The 27536-nt window shown below is 46.0% G+C and overlaps 1 protein-coding gene across 1 annotated transcript in view; it reads left to right on the top strand.

Moving 5' to 3' along the window:
* Positions 1–27292, top strand: part of dis3l (DIS3 like exosome 3'-5' exoribonuclease) — a 56177-nt gene extending 28885 nt beyond the window's left edge. The window contains exons 8-18 of the mRNA XM_084337514.1: positions 2238–2407; positions 4158–4319; positions 5655–5905; positions 7640–7732; positions 7838–8126; positions 10632–10867; positions 11654–11808; positions 12265–12443; positions 13293–13438; positions 14086–14257; positions 26225–27292. Of these exons, the coding sequence (XP_084193640.1) occupies positions 2238–2407; positions 4158–4319; positions 5655–5905; positions 7640–7732; positions 7838–8126; positions 10632–10867; positions 11654–11808; positions 12265–12443; positions 13293–13438; positions 14086–14257; positions 26225–26560 (2189 nt within the window). The 3' untranslated portion in view covers positions 26561–27292. The remainder of the gene's footprint in view (positions 1–2237; positions 2408–4157; positions 4320–5654; positions 5906–7639; positions 7733–7837; positions 8127–10631; positions 10868–11653; positions 11809–12264; positions 12444–13292; positions 13439–14085; positions 14258–26224) is intronic.
* Positions 27293–27536: the final 244 nt, after the last annotated feature.

The raw sequence follows: 27536 nt of genomic DNA, 5'->3' as shown, positions 1-27536 counted from the left end.
ACGACACCCAGAGCCAGCCTATGCCTACAGGTACGACACCCAGAGCCAGCCTATGCCTACAGGTACGACACCCAGAGCCAGTCTATGCCTATACCTGCAGATGGCTGGTTCCCGGGCTGTATATGTACCGGTACGCTTTGTTTGCTTCATATTCATTCAATCTTTATTTAATCTTGAAAGATCATTGAGAGCAGGCTCTCATTTTCAACGATGTCGAGAGCAACAATACGGTAATACAAAAAACAATATAAAAACAGAAAAGTCAAATCAATTAAACGATTCAAAATCGATCAAAAACGGTATCACAGCCGGCAAATTAATATAGACTGAAATGATCTCCCGGGGCGACGGTACGTCATGTAATTAAATTGTACTTACTTAGAAGCATTTTATATTTACCTAAACATAAGATCTGGGCCACTTATTTGTCAAACACACGTATCCCAAAGTTGTTGAAATGGTCTAACTTCTCAAAGTTTCAGTGGAGAATCTGTCTGTTTACTGGCATACCATCAGCCGGGAGATCTATAGTTAATTTCAGTCTTGTGTTAATTTTCCGGGATATGAAGCAAGCAAAGCGTAACAGTAAATATACAGCTTGAGCCTATACATAACATTATGCCCTCCGTAGTAGAACAGGTAGAACCTACAGGTACAGGTAGAACCTACATAGTCAGTGGCCTAGATATTTGTTCAGTGGCATGAAATGGGTTCTTATTGTTGTAATATTAGGTAGTGTGTATTTCTGATTGAAATCCGCATGTGGGGTGAAAGTAAATGCTGTTGTCTGTTTGTTTATATATTCATTAATTGCTAACAAGGCCACTTTCAAATGCATAGCATTACCTTGAATTATTATTGTGTAGAATTGCCATTTAATAGGTATTTACAATTTTTGCTGATCAGAATCTGTGTGGGTTTGCTAAGCAAGAAAATCACATTTCCTTAAAAGATGAGAGGGCTCTAAGGACGTCCCTGACTGTTAGGATGTCCCTGGCTGTTGAAATCTGAAACACATGAAGAAAGAGAGGGAACCACTTTAATAGGCCTAATTACAGAATAATCACGTATGTAAATACATTATTCACTATCCAATGTGAACCACAGAACATGATGAAGATCTGATGAAGACCTGTTTAGGGGTGTCTGTAAACCGACGAATAGAGTCTAAAACAAGCTGAAGCTACTGTGTGTTGGCTGATGCCACAGCAGCCTATATGACACTGTTATTACCAGTTGTCAGTTTGCTATGCTTTTATTATCTCTCATTAAGTTATTAAGTTTCCATAATGGGATTTATGTCATTTCCCATCTCACACTTCGGAGGTCTGACCAGATTTATACAGATTAACGTCTTGGAAATCATTTTTCTTTTTCTCTTTTTTTTTTAAATCTTGACAGCGTCACTGGTTTACAGCTGAGAGACTGAGTCCTCTTCATCCTTCTCACACTATTAAGATTATTGGTGCCAACCGTCAGTTTCAACACAGGCCCAGCACTGTCTGATTTTTGAAAATCAGTCAGGATGGCCAAATGGGGTCTTAACCCTTTCACTACCACACTACAGAAGGTTAACCTCTCACTACCACACTACAGAAGGTTAACCTCTCACTACCACACTACAGAAGGTTAACCTCTCACTACCACACTACAGACGGTTTTAACCTTTCACTACAGATGGTTATCCAGTGTGGTAGTGAAAGGGTTAAAATCATGCTAAAAGTTATGTAATGTGAATATCTTCAGTCAAGGACAGTCTTAGGGCTTGTGTCCACAGCGGACGTTTTATGAGTTGTCAGCTCCTTTCTGTCATTCATTTCTATGCTACAGACGCGACAGGCGCGCTCCTCTTCCCAGCCTCGCGTTTTAGCGCTCTCGGCGGCAGCGCTTTTGGGCGGAGCGCTCCCAGCGCCTAAAGTTGAAACTAGTTCAACTTTTGGAAAGGAGTGCGCTCATCAAGGTAACTTTTTCCGACCGACCAATCAACATCGAGCAAGTGGGGGAGCAAGTGGGCAGTCGCGAGACTCAGGAAAACGCTCTGAGCTTTTTTTTTTTGCTTTTCAAAGCGGTCCGTCTTGAAAAAAACTTCCGCTATGGACACGAGCCCTTACAGCTGCATAACAAATACACACTTGAAAATAATAAATAAAAAAAATGCTAAAAGGTCGTTTTTTTTCAGCTTTTTCAACACGACCATCTGAATAATGCGGATCCCTATATGTCTTCTATGCGCGCAGGCCGCGTGGTGGGGATCCTGCAGAGGAACTGGAGGGACTACGTCGTGACTTTCCCCCCCAGGGAAGAGACTCAGTCCCAGAGCAGAAACTCCAAGCGCATCCTGGTGACACCCTGGGACCAGCGCATCCCCAAGATCCGCATCAGCACCCAGCAGGCGGACGCTCTGCAGGTCAGACGTTCTCTCCTCTCAGTGACCACTGCTTCACACGTTCTCTCCTCTCAGTGACCACTGGTTCACACGTTCTCTCCTCTCAGTGACTGACCACTGGTTCACACGTTCTCTCCTCTCAGTGACCACTGGTTCACACGTTCTCTCCTCTCAGTGACTGACCACCGGTTCACACGTTCTCTCCTCTCAGTGACCACTGGTTCACACGTTCTCTCCTCTCAGTGACCACTGGTTCACACGTTCTCTCCTCTCAGTGACTGACCACCGGTTCACACGTTCTCTCCTCTCAGTGACTGACCACTGGTTCACACGTTCTCTCCTCTCAGTGACCACTGGTTCACTCGTTCTCTCCTCTCAGTGACTGACCACCGGTTCACACGTTCTCTCCTCTCAGTGACTGACCACTGGTTCACACGTTCTCTCCTCTCAGTGACCACCGGTTCACATGTTCTCTCCTCTCAGTGACCACTGGTTCACACGTTCTCTCCTCTCAGTGACCACTGGTTCACACGTTCTCTCCTCTCAGTGACCACTGGTTCACATGTTCTCTCCTCTCAGTGACTGACCACTGGTTCACACGTTCTCTCCTCTCAGTGACTGACCACTGGTTCATACGTTCTCTCCTCTCAGTGACCACTGGTTCACACGTTCTCTCCTCTCAGTGACCACCGGTTCACACGTTCTCTCCTCTCAGTGACCACTGGTTCACACGTTCTCTCCTCTCAATGACCACTGGTTCACACGTTTTCTCCTCTCAGTGACCACTGGTTCACACGTTCTCTCCTCTCAGTGACCACCGGTTCACCCACGTTCTCTCCTCTCAGTGACCACCGCTTCACACGTTCTCTCCTCTCAGTGACTGACCACTGGTTCACACGTTCTCTCCTCTCAGTGACCACTGGTTCACACGTTCTCTCCTCTCAGTGACCACCGGTTCACCCACGTTCTCTCCTCTCAGTGACCACCGGTTCACACGTTCTCTCCTCTCAGTGACCACCGGTTCACCCACGTTCTCAGTCACCCACTCACTTATTCCTCAAAGCGTTGTTTGGCGTTTGGAGCAACCTTTGGTAAAGGTTGATATCCTCGCCATTTATTCATTTATTTATTATTTAATCTATTTTTACTAACTTTTATTGCACTGCACTATTGCACCATTTTACTCTGTCTACTCTATTCTATTTTGCTCTTTTATTACCGTCTATTTAAAAATGGCCGTAGAACTGTCAGACACCATTCTATTAATGTGTATCGGTGACGATCAAACCATAAACAAAGAGGCCTATTAAGATGTTAGATCCTAATATGAAAAACTATGTGATTGAATGTTCTATGCCTTACCTTGACGTTGTCTATTTTATGCTAATTGTATGCTTATTTTATGATGTCTGCACTTTATGCATTGCTCTTGATCTGCCAATTTTGTGCTCATTTTATGCCAGTCTTATTTTTATTTTTTTACAGCAGTGAAGCACTTTGATGAAAGCAATTCTTGTATGAAAGGTGCTATACAAATAAAGTGTATTATTATTATTATTATTATTATTATTATTATTATTATTATTATTATTATTATTATTATTATTATTATTATTATTATTATTATTATTATTATTATTATTATTGTTATTATTATTATTATTATTATTATTATTATTATTATTATTATTGTTATTATTATTATTGTCTACTACTACTATTGTCGTCTTGGGTGACATCCAGTACGTGCGTGTCGTTTCCTCCCCTGCAGGACCACAGAGTGGTGGTGCGCATCGACCTGTGGGAGAGCACGTCTCTCTACCCCAACGGCCACAGCGTGCGGGTGCTGGGCCCGGCCGGCGAGCTGGAGACGGAGGTCCAGACCATCCTCATAGAGAACTCTGTCCACGTGCTGCCCTTCTCAGAGGCTCAGGTGTGCAGGAACGCTGCTCTGCTGAGACAGAACCAAAGCTTATTCCCCCCCGAATTTCCCCAAGGGGATCACATGAAATGTATTTGTAGAGCCCGAAATCACATGGAATGGCCCCCATGGGCTTTACAGGACAAGAAGAAACATCACAATAGATTCAGAACAAAAACCACCATGAAATATATATATGCAACACCCACAGATGGTAGCAATAGTATCTAAAGTACGTAAGAACATTTTAAAATTGAAATAAAATAGAGCTAAGAACAAAAAAGCATAGGAATACGAGCGCTGGTATGAAAATAAGATGACGGCTAAGGCTCGGAGCTCAAAGTCTCATAAAAAGATCAATAAAGGAATATCTTTTGAGGGGTTTTTCCTCCGAATTCTATGTTTTTCTAATCCCCGCCGGTGTGATCGACCTCAAAGGGTTGGCTATAGGCCCAGATCGCCGTCGGTTGTGTGATAGTAAAGGGCTAACCTTCTGTATTGTCACAGTGAAAGGGTTAACCGGCTGTTGTGTGGCAGTGAAAGGGTTAAGGTGCAGTGCAGGGTGCATTTCTTAAAGAGGTGTGTGTGTGTGTGTTTTTTGATAGGGCTATCTCCTGTTCTTGTCCTTGTTCAGGAGTCGTGTGGCTTGTGACGGTAGCAGAGTGAAAGGTTTGTGACCGTGGTCTCTGAGAATGTTCCGTGTTGGTGATCAATCACCATGTGGTGTTACAACAGGAACAATGGACAAAGAGACCAGGTCCCCACTGTGTCTCTTTAGGCTCATACGTGTGTGTGTGTGTGTGTGTGTGTGTGTGTGTGTGTGTGTGTGTGTGTGTGTGTGTGTGTGTGTGTGTGTGTGTGTGTGTGTGTGTGTGTGTGTGTGTGTGTGTGTGTGTGTGTGTGTGTGTGTGTGTGTGTGTGTGTGTGTGTGTGTGTGTGTGTGTGTGTGTGTGTGTGTGTGTGTGTGTGTGTGTGTGTGTGTGTGTGTGTGTGTGTGTGTGTGTGTGAGGATTCAAAGTAAAGGACAACTGATCAAACTAGTTCAAACTCTTATGTAATCAGAATCCTCTGTTATAAACCCCACTCCACCCTCATGCCTTTTTATAATTGCAAGCAAGCCCAACATAGTTCGATCAATATAGATAAGTTGTAGTTGCTATTGCCTCTCTGAGGGACAGTGTGGGAGGGAGGGAGGGAGGGAGGGAGGGAGGGAGGGAGGGAGGCAGAGACTTTTCAAAAGCTGCAATGTGACAAACATACAAAGAAAAGACTTAATTTTGAATTCAAACCGGACGTTACAGTTCTGTTTTTTTCTATGGTCTATATATCCCTCTTATGTGCACGTAGCTGAGGGAGATGCCGGTGAACTCCCCTGAGAAGCCCTGGAGGGTGGAGCCCGGCCAGGTGGCGTGCAGACGAGACCTCCGAGACAGCCACCTGGTGTTCAGCATCGACCCCCAGGGCTGCGAGGACGTGGACGACACACTGTCGGTGCGCCACCTCCCCGGCGGCCAGCGCATCGAGCTGGGCGTTCACATCGCCGACGTCACCCACTTCATCAGCGAGGGCTCGCTCACCGACCTGGAGGCGCGCACCAGGTGAGGCGGCGGTGGGCGAAGGGTGGAAGGGAATCATCCCGACCTGAGCACGACATATAAGAGCACGTGGCCGTTTGCATCTCGATAGGATAGAAGTCCTTTAATAATCCCGAGGGGAATGCGGCGCTACCGATCGCTCACATTGAACAACGCTAAACATTTAGGTGGTCGATAGGACTAAAATAGGAATAAGAATATAATAATATTAAAAATAAGAATAAAATACGGTCCGGGATATACATTCTGGTATGTATATACATTCTAAAATCTTAAATATACATAAATAAATAAATATACTATCCAGCCAAAAATATACAGAAATATACAGTCATGTGGAAGGAAGGCGTTGCTGATATTTTGCTCCTCACTGGGTGACAGTTGGCATGTAATGATGTTGTGACTTTTAGTGAGACACCAACTGTCACCCAGTGAGAAGCAACATTTCAGCAACGCCTTCCTTCCACAGACGCAAACTGTAATTGACCGTATTCACATGCTCTTATATCGTGCTCAGGTTGGGATTCCTTTCCACCCTTCGCTGTGTGTGTATATGGTCAAATAGGCAGCTAAACAAACCTTGACAATGGAATATGGGGATGTATCATGATTTAAGTTACACCATATGCTTGTTTCTTGATCATGAGTTCTTTATGCTCCACACACGTAATTGTTTCCGACAGTGGCTCGGAAGGTAGAGCAGTCATCTGGTAATCCAGAGGTTCCCGGTTCGATTCCCGCTCCTCCCGGGCAGCATGTTGAAGTGTCCTTGAGCAAGACACTTAACCCCTAATTGCTCCCGATGAGCAGGTTGGCACCTTGCATGGTTGCCTCCGCCGTGGGTGTGTGAGTGTGTGAGTGAATGGGGTAAATTGTGAGGAACAAATTGTAAAGCGCTTTGGATAAAAGCTGTTATATAAATGCACCATTTACCATTTATTCCTCTCTGAATATATGAAACATTTGGCTGCTCCACACAGAGACACATTCCCTCACTGTTGTGGACTACACTACACCCTGTTGTTTTCATCACTAAACTATATTTCTCTCTCTCCTTCTTATCCTCTTCTCTCCTGTCTCTCTCTCCTTATCCTCTTCTCTCTCTCCTTCTTATCCTCTTCTCTCTGTGTCTCTCTCTCATTATCTCTTCTCTCTCTCTCCTTCTTATCCTCTTCTCTCTGTGTCTCTCTCGCCTTATCCTCTTCTCTCTCTCTCTCCTTCTTATCCTCTTCTCTCTCTCTCTCTCTCCCTCCTTATCCTCTTCTCTCGCTCTGTCTCTCTAATTCGTATCCTCTTCTCTCTCTCTGTCTCCTCTCCTTCTTATCCTCTTCTGCCTCTCTCTCTCTGTCTCACCTTATCCTCTTCTCTCTCTCTGTCTCTCTCCTTATACTCTTCTCTCTCTCTGTCTCTCTCCTTATCCTCTTCTCTCTCTGTCTCTCCTTATCCTCTTCTCTCTCTCTGTCTCTCTCCTTATCCTCTTCTCTCTCTCTGTCTCTCTCCTTATCCTCTTCTCTCTCCTCTGTCTCTCTCCGTCTCTCTCTCCTCTCTCTCTCTCTCTCTCTCTCCTCTCTCTCTCTCCTCTCTCTCTCTCTCTCTCTCTCTCTCTCTCTCTCTCTCTCTCTCTCTCTCTCTCTCTCTCTCTCTCTCTCTCTCTCTCTCTCTCTCTCTCTCTCTCTCTCTCTCTCTCTCTCTCTCTCTCTCTCTCTCTCTCTCTCTCTCTCTCTCTCTCTCTCTCAGGGCTACTACCTACTACCTAGCAGACCGCAGGTACGACATGTTGCCGGCTGTCCTCAGTGCAGACCTCTGCTCGCTGCTGGGAGGAGTGGACAGGTCAGTGGACTTCTATTGTTTCTACAGTTTATATTGTTTATATCTCTTGATTGCTTGTATTTCTGTGACGTGGACGGAAATAACTGTGTGTACAAATATACCCAGGTATGCCATGAGTGTGTTGTGGGAGCTGGACAGCCGCACCCTGGCGGTCAACAAGGTGTGGTACGGGCGCACGCTGATCCGCTCCTCCTACCAGCTGCACTACGAGCTTGCCCAGGCCCTCCTCAACGGAGAGCAGGCGGAGGTACCAGAGCTGGCCCAGCTAGCCGCCGGCCAGAAGGACGCTAAGCTGACCCAACTCACCCAGGCCCTGGAGATGCTGACGCACATAGCCAGGCACCTCCGTGCCCAGCGAGATAGAGGCGGAGCCCTGGAGCTGGAGGGGTTGGAGGTAGGATTCAGCAATGATCTACGTTTGTTACCAGCAGCAGAGGGGCAGAAGCTGTTCTTGTGGCGTGAGGTTTTGGCCCTGATCTCCTGTCAGAGGAGAGCGTCTCAGAGGAGAGTGTCTCAGAGGGAAGTGTTCAGCTTCATTCAGCTTCCAGTTCACTATAAGATTCTGACTCTCTGCAATAATCAATTGTAAAAACTCAGACAATTTTTTAATACAGAAAAAACTAAATCCACGCTATTCTCTCGGGTACTTCATCCAGACATGACACTGAATTATGCATCGATTCTTTTAATCTGGATTTCAAATGGAAGGAGTCCTCTCGTATAATCGCAGTTCTCCAAACAGGTGTTGAGGAATTAGTGAAGCTTAAACCACAACCGAGCTTCTTCCACAGCATGAGGCATTCTGCTGCAGATGAGAAGGAATCCAGTGGTTCTGGATTGAGGTGAGATATTCATGCAGAGTCCTCTGCTCCAAAGCCTCTCGTCGGAGTCGAAGCACCGTTAGCAGCAAAACTGTAGCAGGTGCCAATTTTGGTCCTAGAATTTCCGCTGGAACGTGAAGGTCTGTTTGTCGTCCACTTCTGTGAGAAGAGTGAGTTCTTGCTTCTGCTCATCAGACAAACTGCTTTCTCACTTTTTACTTAGAATTAGAATCTATTTATTTTCCGTGTGAAGTTTTGCATATATGCTCTGCATTTAACACATCTATAGCCTGGTTTAAACTCCAGTTCTAATGCCAGTGCCTGTCGGTGTGGGGTAAATGGACTTCATGTATATATATATCGATTTTACCACCACACTACTTTGCAACTTATGCCTCACATTCACCCATTCACTCACCAACCAGCTCTATTGATGAGCTTTGTATCTCTTTTCAAATCCTCCAGTCGACGAGCGCTCTGTGCTCTGTGCTCCAACTGGTCGCCAATAAGATTCAGATTCAGATTCAGAGTTTTATTTGCCACATGGAATCAATACAATCAGTTTCTTCATACACAATCATAAATATCATACCATGGACAAAAGGAGCAGGAAGAAGAATAAATCGTATAGTTACCTGCCCCTTATTCCTAAACTAAACAAGTATTTACTTGATGGTCGGCGTACAACCTAATTTACACAAAATAATAATTTATACCATATACAAGAAACAAACAATCCACAGTTTAAACAAGAAAAAAAAAAAAAAAAAAAAAAAAAAATAATAATAATAATAATAATAATAATAATAATAATAATAATATATTATAATATATTATAATAATAATAATAATAATAATAATAATAATAATAATAATAATAATAATAAAGAATAAAAGAAAGAAGGACAAAAAGATCAGCACCTTGACAGGGCGGCTGGGTGGCGCAGCGGACTAAGTGCTCGTCACCAACGCGAGAGACACTGGTATCGAATCCGGCTGTCAGCGTTGCCTCCGGCTTGGCCGGCCGTCATACTGGCTCAATTGGCAGAGTCAGCGGGAGGGAAGCCGGTGGGTGGTAATCTGGTCGTTGTAAACAGCGACTCCTACAGGTCGGTCAGGGCGCCTGCACAGCGAGGAAGGGAGATGGTGAGGGTAGTGTGAGCCTCCCACACGTTACACCTCACCAATGAGAGTCCGCGCTGGCAGGTGAAAAGAAGTGGCTGGCTGACTCCGCATGTATCGGAGGGGACATGTGATAGTATGTAGTATCAACCCTCCCTAGACCGACCAGTGGGGGGCACATGCGAGCAACGACCAGGAAGGGGAGGGGGGAATTGGCATGACTAAATCGGGATGGGAGAAAAACACAGAAAAACAGGAGGAGAAAAAGTGGATAAAAAAAAAAAGATCAGCACCTTGACCTGACAGGTTAACAGTGTTTTATTGTCCACCCAGTGGTGGCAGCACCGAGCCTGTTGGGGGCAGTTGGGGGTTAAGTGTCTTGCTCAAGGACACTTGGACGTGAAGTGGAGAGGAGCCAGTATTGAACCGGGAACCAGACGACTGCTCTCTACCTCCTGAGCCACTGCCACCCTGTGTACCTAACATGCATGTGGGATGAAACCCACACGAACACGGGGAGAACATACAAACTCCATACAGTCTTGCTCAACTGAGACCAAACTGACCGATTCATTAATAATAATAATAATAATAATAATAATAATAATAATAATAATAATAATAATAATAATAATAATAATAATAATAATAATAATAATAATAATAATAATACACTTTATTTGTATAGCACCTTTCATACAATAATTGCAGATCAAAGTGCTTCACAGAAGTAAGAAGTAAAAGACTATAAAAATGTGCACAAAATTGACAGATCAAGAGCAATGCATAAAGTGCAGACATAAAATAAGCATAAAATAAACGGCAGCAAAATAGTCAAGATAAGGCATAGAACATTAAATCACATAGTCTTTCATATTGGGTTCTACCATTGTTTACGGTTTGATTAACACTGATGAATGGACTAAGAGGAGGCCACCCTACCATTCCCTCCCCAGGTGCGCGCCCAGCTGGACGAGGACAAGAACATCACAGCCCTGGTCCCACGCCAGCCTCTGGAGGTCCACGAGACGGTGGCCGAGTGCATGATCTACGCCAACCACTGGGTGGCGCGCAAGATCCAGGAGAGCTTCCCCCAGCAGGCCCTGCTGCGGCACCACCCACCGCCACGCCAGGAGTTCTTCTGCCAGCTGGTGGACAGCGCCAAGGCCAAAGGCTTCACCATCGATACCAGGTGACCGGCCGGTCCCAGGATCAGAATCAGGGAATTAGGGCTGGGCGATTCTTGCTAAAATGTGAATCACGATTTTTCTCTCTAAGAGTTGAGATCACGATTCTTATTTCTTTCAATAAAATCATTTATTGCACTCTTTCCTAAACAGACAACATAACATATCAAAGTGCTTGACTTAAACTTAAACATAACATATATGAAAGTGCTTGACTTAAACTTAAGTCTCTTGTAACATACAAAATAACTCAAGTCAGAATCGTCAGAATTTAAAAAAGTAAAGTTAAAAAAAAAAAAAAGTATAATTATATATATTTTAATAAATATATTACATTTTTTAATAAATGTTTCGATTAATTGCCCAGCCCTACAGGGAATTATTCTTGGTTAATTTAACGAACAAGTCGGAACAATCTTAACACACATCGCAAGGACATCCAGGACTCTCACTTATAGTGCAAGGGATAAATAAATACATAAATACAGCACAGCACAACATAACACATGGAAGAGTCTAGTCCATCAGGTCAGGAGCTTGGTTAGTGTAAGGGGGGGAGGGGGAGAGGGGGGCCAAGGGAGTTCAGGGTATACACTTAGTAGATTGATTGATAATGTTATTAACAGATTGCAGAATGGGTACAATACAGTACAGCTCAATACACACAATTGTTAAGGGGATGCAGACCAGAGAAAGACTTTCATCTTGTTTACATCAGGGTCCCCCATTTTCAATTCATCATATAGTAGCACTTAGAGAAAGTGTAAGTCTCTCTCTTTCTGTCCCACCAGGTCCAACAAGGCTTTAGCCGACTGTCTGGACCGGGCCGTGGACCCTGAGGACCCCCTGGTGAACAAGCTGCTGAGGGTGATGGCCACCCAGGCCATGTCCAACGCCCTCTACTTCTCCACCGGAGCCTGCTCCCAGGAGCAGTACTACCACTATGGTGCAGTGGACGCACATGACTTCTGCACAGATTCACAGTGTAGTTGAAGGATATGAAAATCGGGTTTACAATAGCCCTGATGTCTCTCTCTCTCTTTGTGTGTGTCTCTCTCTCTGTCTCCCTCTCTCTATCTCTCCCTCTTTCTTTCTCTCTCTCTACCCTCTCTCTCTCCATCTTTCTCTCTCTCTGTGTCTCTCTCTCTGTCTCTCTCTGTCTGTCCCTCTCTCCCTGTCTCCCTCTATCTCTCCCTCTGTCTCTCTATCCCTCTCTCTCTCCATCTCTCTCTCTGTCTGTCCTTCTCTCTCTCTCCATCTGTCTCTCTCTCTCTGTCTCTATCCTTCTCTCTGTCTCTATCCCTCTGTCTCGCTGTCTCTCTCTCTCTCTCTCTCTCTCTCTCTCTCTCTCTCTCTCCTCTCTCTCTCTCTCCCTCTCTCCCTCTCTCTCTCTCTCTCTCAGGTCTAGCCCTAGACCGCTACACTCACTTCACGTCACCCATCCGTCGCTATGCCGATGTCGTTGTCCACCGTCTCCTCACCGCGGCCATCAACCTGGAGAAGGGGGCAGGACCTAGCAAGGCGTCGGCCAGTAACAAAGACCTGGAGGAAATGGCCCAGCATATCAACAACAAGAACAGGGTCAGTGCTATTGGATGTACCGGTAGTCAATTGACATGATACATCTCCTATTAGGTCAATTATGCTCAGTACGGTGGATGATCAGGGAAAATAAAATGTCTAAATCATAACTTGTTGCATGTCACAGATTTGCTACTGTAGCAGGGTAACTCTGCCTGAAACCAAGTAAGCCAGGGCTCCACTGTACTACTGTATGCAGGAGACCTGGTTTCGGGGGTTAGAATCCAGGGTTGTGTGGGTACCTAAATTGTAGGGCTGTACCGAATGTAATATATATATATATTTTTTTACATTCAAAGCTTCTATTGAAGTTTTCGAATGTCTGTCGTCATATTTTATCACGTAATCATAAAAGAAATTATAATAATCCTCAAACAAAATCCTCAATTTGAATAAAGTGATTAATCTGATTAAATTATTTTATTAAATCAACTTTCTTTAATGAATATAACTAGTTTCGTCAACATAAATAATCCAATAAGGGCACGGTTGGTACCCTAAGTGATGGTGACGTCTTGATGGAGCGCCAAGCTACATAATTTATGATAAATGTTTTATTTGAATTTTTATGACGAGTCCTACTATAATAGTATAATATTAGTGTAGCCTAATCTTTATCTGCAACTGTGAAGAAAAACCCCATTGGTTTTAACGGAATGAATAGACACGTACAAAAAAGTTTAATGTTGATTTAGAATTCGAATGTCAACGTTATGAATGAAGCTTCGAACTATTCGGTACAGCCCTAGTAATTTGTGTACATCTGTTTGCCTGGTATGTGTACAGACTTGGATCCCTTCAGGGGATATTATTTATAACCATAGTATTTGGACTGTGTGGTCCACCCAGGCAGCCCAGCAGACCCAGAAGTTGTCCACAGAGCTGTTTCAGTGTCTCTACTTCAAAGACAAAGATCCTCTGACGGACGCGCGGTGTGTGGCTGATGCCGTCGTCTACACCATCCGAGCCAACGGCATGCTGGTCTTTATCCCACAGTAAGAATTATTTGACCTTTATTTAACCAGGCAAATCAATTAAGTACAAATTCTTATTTACAATGATGAAAGTCAAGTTAGACCGCGCTCTCAATAATTGACACTGGGTGCTGCGATCCCGAAGATTTAAGTAGAAAAAAGCAGGAAGCCGGACCAGCACTCTCAGGTTTCGACAATTTTTAATCGCAGCCGAATACAACAGACATGTTTCGTAACAGGTGTTCCTTCTTCAGTGTTCTTCAGGCTAGCCATTAACACAGAAGAAGGAACACCTGTTCCAAAACATGTCTGTTGTATTCGGCTGCGATAAAAAATTGGCGAAACCTGAGAGTGCTGGTCCGGCTTCCTGCTTTTTTTCTATTTACAATGATGGCCATGACCTTGCATGGTTGGTGTGTGAATGTGAGGAACAAAATTGTAACCACGTAGCTGCGCTCACAGTGTAATCGCAGCATCCTGGGTTCGAATCCGGCCCGGAACCTATGCTGCATGTCTTCCCCAACTTTCCTCTCTGCCTGTCCCATCTACAAATAAAGCTGTAAAATGCCACAAAAAGTTTAATAAAAAAAAAAAAAAAAGTGCTTTGGATAATAGCTGCTATATAAAATGCACATCAAATCAATTCATGTTGCGTGTTTCACCACCAGGTATGGCCTGAAGGGGGCGGTGTATGTGAGGAACCGGGAGGGCCAGGTGGTGAGCGTCGGGCAGGACGGCAGCTGCGACTGGCAGAGTGGCTCCGTCCAGAGACACCTGGACCACATCAGCACCACCTGCAGCGCTGGCACCTCCACCTTCAGGCTGTTCGACCACATCACCGTGAGTCACGGAGGAGCACGCGGTGCATTTCACATCAGCGGCATGTGTTGTTTAGCGTTCGGTAGAGGGGACTTTCTATTGGTCTTCTCCATTTTACTTTGCATTCTGATCTGTATTAGTAGTACTGATGTGATTTGATTTGATTTGTATTTATCTTGAACCAACACACATAACAAATCACAACAAATGTTCAAGTTCAAGTTCAAGTTCTTTAATAGTTGTCATACAGAAGTACAGAATACTTTCATACAAAATGCTTCTTACTGTTACGCTCCAGAGACTGTGCTAGACAAGATAGTATCAAATAACATAATAACATAATATAGCATGAATTTAGAAGAAGAAAATGAGGTCACAGTGTTCGGTATAGACATATGTACAATGTTCTGAGTTACCATATAATATACAATACACAATACTATGCAGTGTACTAATGTACAGTACTATCTAGTGCAAAGCAGAAATGGGATGAGGTACAATTTTAGGTACAATTTACAGTAAGGTGTACGAGTTGTAGTGCAATCCTTCATCCATAAATATAAAGTGTGGGGAGTGGGTGCTACAGTGTGTTTGTTTAAAGTGGGTGTGTGCTATAAGTGTGTGGAGTGGGTGCTACAGTGTGTTTGTTTAAAGTGAGTGTGTGCGTGTGGATGTGTGTGCTATGTGCGTTTGGTGGTTGTTGTTGTGTAGTGTTCATTCATTGTTCGTTTAGCAGCCTGATGGCCTGGGGATAGAAGCTTCTTCTGAGTCTTTCTGTGCTCGCCTTGAGACTCCTGTATCGCTTGCCTGACCGCAGCAGTTCAAAGAGGCAGTTGTTCGGGTGACTGGAGTCTTTAATGATTCTCTTAGCCTTGCCCTTGCAACGCTTGTAGTAAATGTTCTGGAGGGTGAGGAGCCCCCCTCCAATTGTGCGTTCGGCTGAACGTGTCACTCTTTGTAGTCTGCTTTGGTCTTGTGCAGTGCTATTCCCAAACCAGGAGGTGATGTTGCCGGTCAAGATGCTCTCTATTGTACATGAGTAGAAGTTCTTAAGGATCTTCTGGCTGACTTGGAACTTCCTTAGGCGCCTGAGGAAGTAGAGGCGTTGTCGTGCCTTCTTCACAACACTGTTAATGTGTGTGGTCCATGTCAAGTCCTCGGATATGTAGGCTCCGAGGTACTTAAAGCTGTTGACTCTCTCAACCGGTGCCCCGTCGATGCTGAGGGGGCTGTAGTCCTTGACCCCCGACCTCCTGAAGTCCACAATCATCTCCTTTGTTTTGCTGACGTTCAGGGAGAGGCTGTTTTCCTGGCACCATCCCGCCAGGACCTTGACCTCTTCCAGGTAGGCCCTCTCGTCGTTGGCAGAGATCAGGCCCACCACCACTGTGTCGTCAGCAAATTTGACGATTGTATTGCTACTCCGCTGAGCCACACAGTCGTGTGTGTACAGGGAGTAGAGGAGGGGACTCAGAACACAGCCCTGGGGGGCCCCTATGTTGAGGGTGATGGATGAGGAGGTGCAGTTGCCTGCTCTCACCACCTGGGGTCTGCCAGTCAGGAAGTCCAAGACCCACTGGCAGAGGTCATAGCCCAAGCCCAGGTCCCTGAGCTTGGCTATGAGTGTAACGGTTGTCATCTGGTCAGAGAATGAAGAGACGGAACTGCTTTCGACTGTTTATTGCCTATAAAAAGACATGAAATAGAAACAGCTGTAGTGTTTTCTTGGTCACTGTACATCTGGTAGACCTCAAGTAGACCGGTACAACACTGCTGGATAGATACGGTGTCCCCACAGGGACATGCAGCGCGATATACAATGACCTCAACACGTCACCAGGTGGCTCCCAAAACAATATGGTATGATGTTTCTCAATTTAGATAAAATTCACATGCAAACAAATATCATTTCTAACTCCGTTACACCCACCCCCACTGAATTTTGGCGACATTGAGCACCAACCACGTACTACCTACTAAAGGCACAGTACAACACAATCACACACACACTGGGTCTTCAAAATAACAAAACCAACTCAAAGTATCCCATAAGGATGAAGTGGTATGAGAACAACGCTCTCAATCCAGCTACTGGCGGTAGGGTGCCTTGTACACCCCACAAGACCCTCATACACTGTGTAGTATAAGCCCATGAAAATAAATCATCCGAACATAAAAAAAAATTATGTAAGATAAATTACTCTGGACTGTCAAAACCTAGAACAAGGACCCCGTGTCGCGAACAACATCCTGCCTTGACATGGTCTGTATTAACCTGCTAACTGGTTTGATAAGGCGGCCAAATCTAGACCGAGCCTGATCAGTGTGCACGGGTGGACTCTGTATGTCACTGCACTGCACATTTCTCGCCCTATCAGTCCGTGTCACAGTGTCAAGTGAAGGATCCGCCTGCACTCTGTGTACAGAACTGTCAGCATCAACAGTGACGTTCACTGGTCCATAGTCACAGCTCACAGACCGAACCTCCATCTGGCCCTCAGGTCCCTCTGAGATGTCTCGAGACACAGAGGCTGCACTGCTTATGTCTGTAATGTCGGCCTGCGAAAGACTAGGAACGGACAATTGCGTAATCCAGTCTCGGGTCCTTCCTTCAGAGTCCACAGATGCTGGGCCAGTCAAGAGATCCCCACTCCCTTCCTCAGAGATGTCCTCTGTGTTCTCCCCCACACCGTCGACACTTGGAATGGACGATTGGGTCTCAGGCATGGATGAGGCAAGGTCGGACACTTCACTCATGTCATCCACAGGGATAAAATTGACAAGCATCAGCAGGTTCCTATGGACCACCTTCTCACGTCCAGCAACTGTGTCACAGATCCTGTACGTATGTGTCTCAGCATTCATGCCCACCACAGTGTAGATGGTTGATTCCCATCGATCAGCGACTTTCCTCTTCCCCCTTTCCCTCCTGTTCGCCAAGAGCACCCTGTCGCCGACCTCAATGTCAGACCCCTTCACTTTCCTGTTGTAGAGCCGAGCATGCCTGTTCTGCTCCTTCGTGGCATGTTCCTGGGCAATGGCCATGGCCTCCCTCAGATCTTTAGTGAGAGATTCTACATACTTGTCATAACTCGTCACACATGAGTCATTCAAGACGGTTCGGAAGAGGACATCTACAGGTAGACGGGGAATGCGGCCAAACATGAGATAAAAGGGGGCGTATCCCGTCGTCTCATGGACCGTACAGTTGTACATGAATGTCAACGTCTGCAAACGCCGTGGCCAGTCAGCCTTTGCTTCAGGTGTCAATGCACGGATCATCCCACCCAGGGTCCTGTTGAATCGTTCCACACTACCATTTCCCATTGGATGGTAGGGTGTTGTGTGCGACTTCCTGACACCTGAAACTCTGAGAAGCTCACTGATTAGCTGACTCTCAAAGTTGGCCCCTTGGTCGCTGTGGATCCGCTCTGGGAACCCGAAGACACAGAAATATCTGTCCCAGAGGACTCTCGCCACTTGCTTGGCTGACTGGTTTCTACAGGAAAACGCCTGAGCCATCCTCGTAAAGTGATCGGTCACCACCAAGACATCGACTGACTTGTTTCTGGAATCTTCAGCCGACCAAAAGTCGATGCAGACAAGCTGCAGCGGTCTGGTTGATGTTATACTCTCTAAGGGAGCTCTCCCCTCAGGTTCGACTGTCTTGCTGACGATGCATCGCTGACAGTGGCGCACATGGTCTCTCACATCCCTGTCAAGGTTTAGCCAGAAGAACCTTTGTCTGGTTAAACTGAGACTCCTGAACTGGCCCTGATGTCCTGCATCATCATGAACACCCTTCAGAACCTCAACCTTGAGTGAATCAGGCACGACATACTGAGACCGCCTTGCCTTGGTGATCTGGTCTCTTGAAACTCTGTACAGCACACCATTGCTCACAGCGAGCTTCTCCCAGTGCTTCAAGTATCTCATGACTGTGACAGACTCTTTCACTCTTTCTCTCCTGGAAGGTCTCCGACATCTCTCCACGTAATACAAGACACGGGAAACGGTTCTGTCTTCCAACTGCCTATCACGGAGGTCCCTCTCTGTGTGGGCAGGCAAAGAGTCTTGTCCAGGCGGAACCAACTGAGGCAAATACTGCAGCACTGCCACAGCACGAGCCCTTGAACCAGCCTCCCATTCCACATGTGATTGTACAACAGCAGACACATCTTCCATCTCAATGGATTGAGTATGCATGTGAATGGGACTGCATGAGGCCTGAGCATCGACACTCATCGGGGGGTGTTCCCTGTGACCACTGGAAACCCGAAAGGCATCTTGAACAGAGCCACTCGACATATCCCTGACTTGGGACAGGAGACTCAGGTAGGGCTCTTCCAGCAACCTATGACCAACACTGTCCTTAACAAACGGCACACGGCTCAGGGCATCAGCCACAACGTTCAGCCGGCCTGGCACATACTTGATGTCAAAGTCGTAGCTTGCCAATTTAGCTACCCAGCGCTGTTCACAACAGTCCAGCTTCGGCTTTGTCATTATGTGAGTCAGCGGGTTGTTGTCAGTCCAAATTGTAAACTTGTGGCCCTTCAGCCAGTGACTAAACTTGTCACAGACTGACCACTTCAAGGCCAGAAACTCCAAACGATGAGCTGGATAGTTCTTTTGAGACTGAGACAAGGACTTGCTGGCGAACGCAATAGGCCTGGCTCTGGTTTCGCCTTCCTGGACTTGTGACAGGACAGCACCAATACCATCCAGGGATGCATCCGTCGACAGCATGAAGGGGCGGCTGAAGTCAGGGTGAGCCAGGACCACCGTGTTAACAAGGGATGTCTTCAGCTTCTCAAAAGCCTGTTCCTGGTCTGAGGTCCAGTCAGAGGCTCTCAACTTCTTGTTCGACAGTCTGTACTTCCCCTCCTTCCCTTTTCTTCTCTCGCCCTTTAACAGAGAGAAGAGAGGCTTGGCGACGGCGGAGTATCTGGGAATGAAGTGCTGGTAATAGTTGATCATCCCCAAAAACGATCTTATCCGCTTCTGTGATGGGTTCACCCCATTGGGCTCCATGAGGTCAGCACTCGTCATTTTTGCAATGCTCTCAACCTTGCTGCGGTCTGTTGACACGCCCTTCTCGTCTATTATGTGACCGAGAAATTTCACAGACCTTCTAAGGAAGAAGCATTTCTTTGGGGCCAACTTCAGGTTATGACCACGCAGTCTGTCGAACACCATTTTAAGGCGCCCCAAGGCAGTCTCCTCATCTGGAGCAAACACCAACAAGTCATCCAAGTAGCACAGTAAACTCAAGTAGTTCTGGTCCCCGAAGATACTGGTCATCATGCGCATAAAGCTCCCGGGGCTATTGCAGAGGCCCTGCGGAAGGCGGTTGTACTCATACAAGCCCATGGGCGTGGTGAAGGCTGAGTACTTTCTGTCGTCCTCATGTAATGGCATGTTATAGAACCCGGAGGTCAAGTCCATTGTACTGAAGAAACAGTTGCCACCAAGCGCAGCCAGGCAATCCGCCTGGTGAGGGAGAGGATGAGCGTCCTTTAGGGTCCTCTTGTTCAGCCAACGGAAATCCGTACACACACGGAGATCGCCATTCTTTTTCCACACAAGTACCAGAGGAGACGCGTATTCACTGGTGGACTTTCGGATGATCTCCTTCTCCTCCATCTCACTCAGTACCCGGCGTAATATCTGATACTGGCCGGGGGGAACCCGCCTGAATGGGAGCCGGAATGGTCTGTGGTCAGAGAGGTGAATGCGGTGTACGAAGTCCTTCGCTTCTCCACAGTCAAGATGGTGGCGTGAGAAGATGTCCTCATACCGCACAATCAGGTCAGCCATCTCCTGTTTCCAGCTCTCTGATACATCACAAGACTGGACGTCGAGACTGCTCAACCCAACTGACTCAAGTTTGTCATCAGTGGAACGTACCTCGGCAGAGGCGGGCATCTCCACTTGAGTGCAACTGACCAGGGGGACCTTTGGAGGGTCAGCGACATCCATGTCCTCAAGCGCCATGCAGGAGAAGACGTCGGCCAGCTTTGCATTACGCCTCACCAACACGGGCCTGTCAGAAGTATTGATGAGCTTCAGTGGGACCCATCTGTCTCCCCACAATGGAGTAACAATCCTTGCTACCAAAACTCCCCTCGGGGCCGAACGAGCAGATGTGGGCTCTGTCATTACGGTGCTGCCCGGAGATACAACAGTGTCTTTAGGTAGTTTTCCCCATACGAGATATTCACGGCCAGGTTCAAGGCAAACAGCTGAATTGCACCTCACAGTGCCAACTTTGTCCGGCACGTCCTGACCTCTCCACGGACTCAGACCAGAGAGCATAGATAGGAACTGTTCAGATTCTTGATCTTTGGCAGTGCAGGGGTCGGATACAGCTTTCCAGTAGGAATCGCACAGCTTAGACTGACGAAGGACATGCTTAATAACATTAGTCCCCAGTATCAACTCATCATGCTGTCCCTGAACAACGAGCGTGGGGACCGACATCTTACAGCCATACACTTCCATCTCCACATCGAAGGCAGACTTTGGCGTGACACGACGTCCACCACATCCAACAAGGACCACGTTCACATTGATCTGGTTGTGCTCAGTTATCACTCCAGCCTCCCTCAGCTTCATCTCTGCTGCCTCGCTGATGCTACAAGCCATGGACCCGCTGTCCAGCATGCCACCCAGCGTTGTTGTACCACCCACACCCACAGGTGTATAAAAAAGACTGTCACTGCTGCTAATCCTGTGTATGTTCTGATACACAACAACTTCTGAGTCATCACTTGAATCCTTCACAGACGTATAAACCGTCTCAGCATCAGATATATAACTAGTTTGGGAGTTCACGACGGGACCTGTACTGCCTCCCTTCACATACAGGTCAGTTAGTTTCCCCCAAACTGAGGTTGGGAGGACTTATTGGCCTGACAGTCCCTCTTTGTATGCCCAGGGGCCAGACAGGCGAAACACAGCCTCTCATTCATGCAGTGTGAAATGGTGCTATGACTAGAGTCATCACAGACCCGACAAGCTTGCTCCCTGGGACGTCCCCCTCCAGGGGTACGCGGGAACCTCCCACCACGCATTGGCGTAGCGACATTGCGCTGCTGCATTTTCTCCATCATCCCCTGAAACATGTCCACCATACGGCTAAGAAGCCTCTCCTCCGACTGCTGGAGATTCTGACCGACAACTGCCGTAGAGGTGGGGCATGGGACATGGCAGAACTCTCCTTGAACTGGGACAGAACCAGGAGAGGGGTAAGGAGTATGACACTCCTGGTGTTGGGCTTGAAGAGAGAGAGAGATAGGACTCTGGGTGTGGCACTGCTCAGGTACTGACAAACTGGCTGGTGATGAGCTAGACTGCTCATGGAGGACAGTGGTGGTGTGACTCTTTAACTGCACAGCCCCACTAACTCTGCTGCTAGCCCTCAACTCCCTTTGGTAATCATCAATCCTCATCTGCACATCTCGTGAGGTCCATTCATGGATTGGCTTACATTTCAGAGTGTAGGATAACTCTGGGTCAGGACAATGTTTCACAAACATGAGCGCCACCTCATCACTCATGTTCCCTGCTTGCTTGCCCTGTCTGTCCAGACCCTCAATAGCTAGGTCTGCTGCCTTGTTCAATCTAATCCAGTAATCGACTGGGTTTTCTCTGGGTTTGGGCAGGGTGGCATAGAAGTCTGAAAGAGGGAGACATGAGGATGCATCACTGAAGTACTGAAGGAGGATATTGTAAATCAGCCCAGGGTCTCTATTGGCATCAAGTGATGGATCACTACGTAGGCCGATCCTCACAACATCTCTAGCTTTACCCCTTAACCGACTCAGAATTTCCTCAGCCTGCTCAAGCATAGGTATCGCCTGTTTCCTGAGATGAGACTTAGTCATGTCAATCCACTCCTGAACTGAACACTTATCAGAACCGTCACCTCTGAATGTCTGGGGTTCTCTGTCTGGCCTAACCTGAACTGTCACATGTGGGGCTTCCTGCCTGGTAGCTTCCCTGTGCGTATCCTGACGTGAAGTATTCTGGAGATCGCCACTCATGTTTATTACACCAGATGACATCAACTTTGCGACTATAGACTCGCCAATCTGGGCACCTAACTGCCCTACCATGTCTGTGAGGTTGTTCATAGCATCAGCATCACTACTAGGTGTAGAAGTGTGAGGACCCTCCCCCATGACCTGCCCAACAGGGGCACAACCTGGGCTCTGACTCAACCCTGTACCCCTACCGCTGTCAGCCATGGACCGGGAATGCCGCACCCCCCCCATCAAACTTCCTGGTGACATCGCTGCCTTCAGCATAGCCACTCAACGCCAAACCTCTTCCCATCGATAGGACTGGGCTGGCAAAAGTATCCACCCTATCGTCATCAACTCCCCCCTCAGACATTGCAAGTACTCGCGTTGTGTTAAACTACGGAATATCAAATGAAAAGAAAGAAAATAAAGAAAAATAAAGAAAAAGAAAATTATAATCAAAATAATAATTATATATATATTTTTTTTCTTTCTTTTTAACAAAACAAAACAAAACTAATCGTCACTCTATGTATGGGAGTGAAAACACTTCGCTCTGACCAATATACTAGTTACAGATCTGACCACACACTGATCTTGTACACTGGACAGCCACACAGCATCCACAGCGATCGGCGTCGAGCTGATCTTGAAGATCCAGAAGGTCACGGCACCAGTGTAACGGTTGTCATCTGGTCAGAGAATGAAGAGACGGAACTGCTTTCGACTGTTTATTGCCTATAAAAAGACATGAAATAGAAACAGCTGTAGTGTTTTCTTGGTCACTGTACATCTGGTAGACCTCAAGTAGACCGGTACAACACTGCTGGATAGATACGGTGTCCCCACAGGGACATGCAGCGCGATATACAATGACCTCAACACGTCACCAGGTGGCTCCCAAAACAATATGGTATGATGTTTCTCAATTTAGATAAAATTCACATGCAAACAAATATCATTTCTAACTCCGTTACATGAGTATGGAGGGGACTATGGTATTGAATGCCGAGCTGTAGTCGATGAATAGCATTCTCACATAGTTCCCCTGCCTCTTGTCCAGGTGTGATGCTGCTGTGTGCAGCACATGGGATATGGCGTCCTCCGTGGACCTGTTGGGGCGGTATGCAAATTGCAGGGGGTCCATGTTGATGGGGAGGGAGGAGCAGATGTAGCCCTTTACTAGCTTCTCAAAGCACTTCATGGCTATGGAGGTGAGAGCTACAGGGCGGTAGTCGTTGAGGCAAGCAGGCTTGGATTTTTTGGGTACAGGGATAATAGTGGACTTCTTCAGGCAGGTGGGGATGACAGCCTGTTCTAAGGACAGGTTAAATATGTCAGTGAATACTGGGGCCAGTTGGTCGGCACAGACTTTTAGGACGCGGCCGGGGATGCCGTCTGGACCTGCTGCCTTCCTGATATTCACTTTTTTAAAGGTCCGCCTCACCTTGTGTGCCTCTTGTCTTAACATATTGGGGAGCCGGGCATTGTGCCCATCATTATACCCAGTCTGCCACCGCTGTAAGCCTATGGAGATGTTTACCTTCTTTGCAGGGCTATAACTTTTTAAATATTATAGCTATATCTGCATTACTATGGCCCATTCAACATCGATTATCTATCGTTCCGGATGTGGGAACGTTATATTTTTTCATTCATACATTGTTGTGTTAATACCTTCGAGAATATAAGTATGTTTTTAAGCTTTTCTGCTGTAATTCCAAAAACGCTAGTTATAGGCCCTGACACATATGATAGATTATCGATTGGCGTTTCTTTCCTATACACGCTATATTAAAAAATTCAAATGTATATGATCGGTATACATTATGCTTCATCATGCGTGAAGGAAAGGGGGGGGGGTCGTTTATAATTTCTTGATCGTCAGCAATGGCTTTATTTAGTATGGGTTGATATATTGATCAGACTGATTGCAAACAAAGAAATGGGCAATCGGGCTGAAAACGTTAGTGTCCTCTTACCGTTTGCCGATGAGACTGGAGGAAAAATATCCCAATTATTTGACGTCAATCTCCTAGATACATTTCCGGTTTGTATGGCGCAATAAACGCCGAAATCATATCGATTATTGCGTTTCGAAAGCGATCCAAATGCACTCGAGTGTGTATCTAGATCCACGCTACAATATATCTCTGGCGGAGGAATTTCCTCGATGCACCGATCGCCACTTCCGGTTTGGCGTGAGTGTAACTCGCCCGACCATCCATCAGGCGGCGGTATTGAGGCGTTGCAATCTCAGACAGGGTGCCGCTGCAGTCCGGAGGGAGGCTGGATGAATTATGAATGCCATGGCGAAATTTTTTTAATTTTGATCCCAAAAACGATTTACGCCGTTGTTGCCGTTCAACGCATGGCGGGCAATAACGACTTACGCCGTTTATGGCGCACAATGTGTTAACAACAGCATGTCTAGACACCAGTATAACATGTGTCTCTCTTCTTAACAACAGCATGTCTAGACACCAGTATAACATGTTCCTCTCTTCTTAACAACAGCATGTCTAGACACCAGTATAGCATGTCTCTCTTCTTAACACTTTGAGTGCCAGCAGGGGGCGCACGATTTAGCGCTTGAGTGCCAGCGCTCTATTCAATGAGAGGGGGCGAGCACATTTGCGAACGCATAAACTACATCTTAAATTATGGCTATGTGTCTAATACGCCCGTCGCTTATCAATGACTTGCTTGCAGTCAACATTGTCGAAACGGATTGTTTTTTCATCTGTACATTTATACCATTTTGAAAAACGCTTGTTTTTGGAAATTTCCAGAAGAAAAAAGAGATTCCACAGGAATCGCCCTTTACTGGAATACACAAAAAACGTTTTTCTGCCTATTTATGAATCGTTTTCAAATAAATGCTAGATTATCGATAGTATATGTGTACTTATGCACGCTAGAGAAGCGGGCTGAAAAATCGATTATCTTATTTCCTGATCAGCACACACACACACACACATATAGGGCCCACGTTGATATATCTGTGAAAAAAGCTCTGATTACCCCAAGACTGGTAAAATAGATTCCTTACCTCAGATCAGATGTTCTCCAAAAAGATTATTCCAATTCCTGATCGCCATTCCAAATATCGATCACGTTTATCGATCATCCGAGACGATCGGATTCATTGTGGAGCCTCAGAACAGCGTGGAATCTGTATTTCGACCACCCAGCGTTGGATCAATAAACGCGATCGATATTTGTGTGTGTGTGCGATCAGGAAATAAGAGAATCGATTTTTCAGCCCGCTTCTATAGCGTGCATAAGTACACATATACTAATCTAGTGTTTATTTGAAAACTATTCATAAATAGGCTGAAAAATTAACAACGTTTTTTGTGTATTCCAGAATATTCCAGTAAAGGGCGTTTATCACAGAATCTTTATATTTTCCTGAAACTTTCAAAAAACGAGTTTTTCAAAATGCTATAAAACGGAAATGAAACGATTAAAAAAAACAATCCGTTTCGACAATGTTGACCGCAAACAAGTCATTGATAAGCGACGGCCATATTATACACATAGCCATAATTTAAGATGTAGTTTATGCATTCGCAAATATGAGAGCTCTATCATTGAAGTGGGCGCTGGCACGCAGCGGGGTTCTGGGGCACCCGACCTCCGGCACGGAAAGTGTTAACAACAGACCGTAGACACCAGTATAACATGCTCCTCTCTTCTTAACAACAGCATGTCTAGACAGTAGACACCAGTATAACATGCTCCTCTCTTCTTAACAACAGCATGTCTAGACAGTAGACACCAGTATAACATGCTCCTCTCTTCTTAACAGCAGCATGTCTAGACAGTAGACACCAGTATAACATGCTCCTCTCTTCTTAACAACATGTCTAGACAGTAGACACCAGTATAACATGCTCCTCTCTTCTTAACAACAGCATGTCTAGACACCAGTGTAACATGTGCCTCTTCTCCACAGGTACGCGTCTCTGTCCAGCCGTCTCGCTGCCACTCAGACAGCCTCCACCTGGAGGTGATCAGCAACACGCCCCACCGGAGCGCTGGGCCTCAGAACCCTCCGTCCCAGGGCCGCTCCCAGCTGGTGCAGGAGGTGGTGCGTCTGGCAGAGGAGGCCTCCCAGCAGGCCCAGGAGAAGGCGGCCCGGGGCCCCAAGCTGTCCAAGGAGGAGAGGGAGTTCCGCCAGAGCAAGAGCCCCAACCTCTACTCCCTCATGGAGGAGGTGAGGGAGCTGGCTCTGCTGGACCTCTCCTACTGCCCGGGCGTGGCGGCTCAGGTCTGTGCCACATCAGCTTAGTCCAGGCGCTCTTCTTTCAAAGGCTCGCCGATCTGTGTTAATCACTACTGACTTGAAAATCTGTGAATGGAGTCTGGCACATATACCTTCTGTAAACAGTGTTTAGAAAATCATGGCGACAATTTGTTTACTATTTGTATTTTTTTATATATATATTTTATTTTTTTGCCAGGTGTAACACCAACTGTTCTTTTTCAGCAACTGACCTATCGCAAACCCGCCCTCTTTTCTTGATCCTCCAATCACAGCTGCTGTTGCTTGCTTCCCAGGGACACGACTGGAGTTGCGATTGGAGGATCACGATAAGAGGCTGACATACAGACAGCTGGGGGTCAGCCCAGTACAAATAGCATGTTTCTGTTGATGTAACTGCTGGGCAGTTGAGTCAATGGAAGAGTGATAGCTATTCACTTGTCCAGTGATAAGAGGCCTGGTCTCTCTGGCTACTGCCACCCCAGAACATTTAGCAAGGATGCTTAGGGAAATGGTTGTAGAACTGTAGGCTAAATGAAAGGTGAGCAGTGGAGCTGCAAGTTGATGCTGTGAGCAGATGAGTTCCAGGCTCCAGCCAGAACAAGAAAACACCTATACATCAACATAAGACATTGATTATGACGATGTGTCACATTTTAACTCAAATATATTTTTGTAACATGCTTGTTATAGTTTTGATGCGTGTGTGAATATGGAAAATATGACCTTGCTGTGTTGAAGATTAAAATGACAAATTAATATCTGTTTCTGGATTTTTTATTGGGGGCTGAAACCTGTGTTTTTAATCGATTACATAATGGATTATATATTGAAAATATCTTGGTAAATATATTTTATTGGCTTTTCTATAACATATATACAACAATATAAAAAGACGATGAAAGAAAAAACATACTGGCAGCTTACTGTACCTCCCTGTGATGGGCTACAAAAATATAAACCAAGAATAAATGTGACTTACATTATTGGAGTTACATTTAGG

The sequence above is a fragment of the Notolepis coatsorum genome (assembly GCF_963971535.1).
Source record: "Notolepis coatsorum genome assembly, chromosome: 20".
NCBI lineage: Eukaryota > Metazoa > Chordata > Actinopteri > Aulopiformes > Paralepididae > Notolepis > Notolepis coatsorum.
This window is presented reverse-complemented; position numbering and strand designations above follow the sequence as displayed.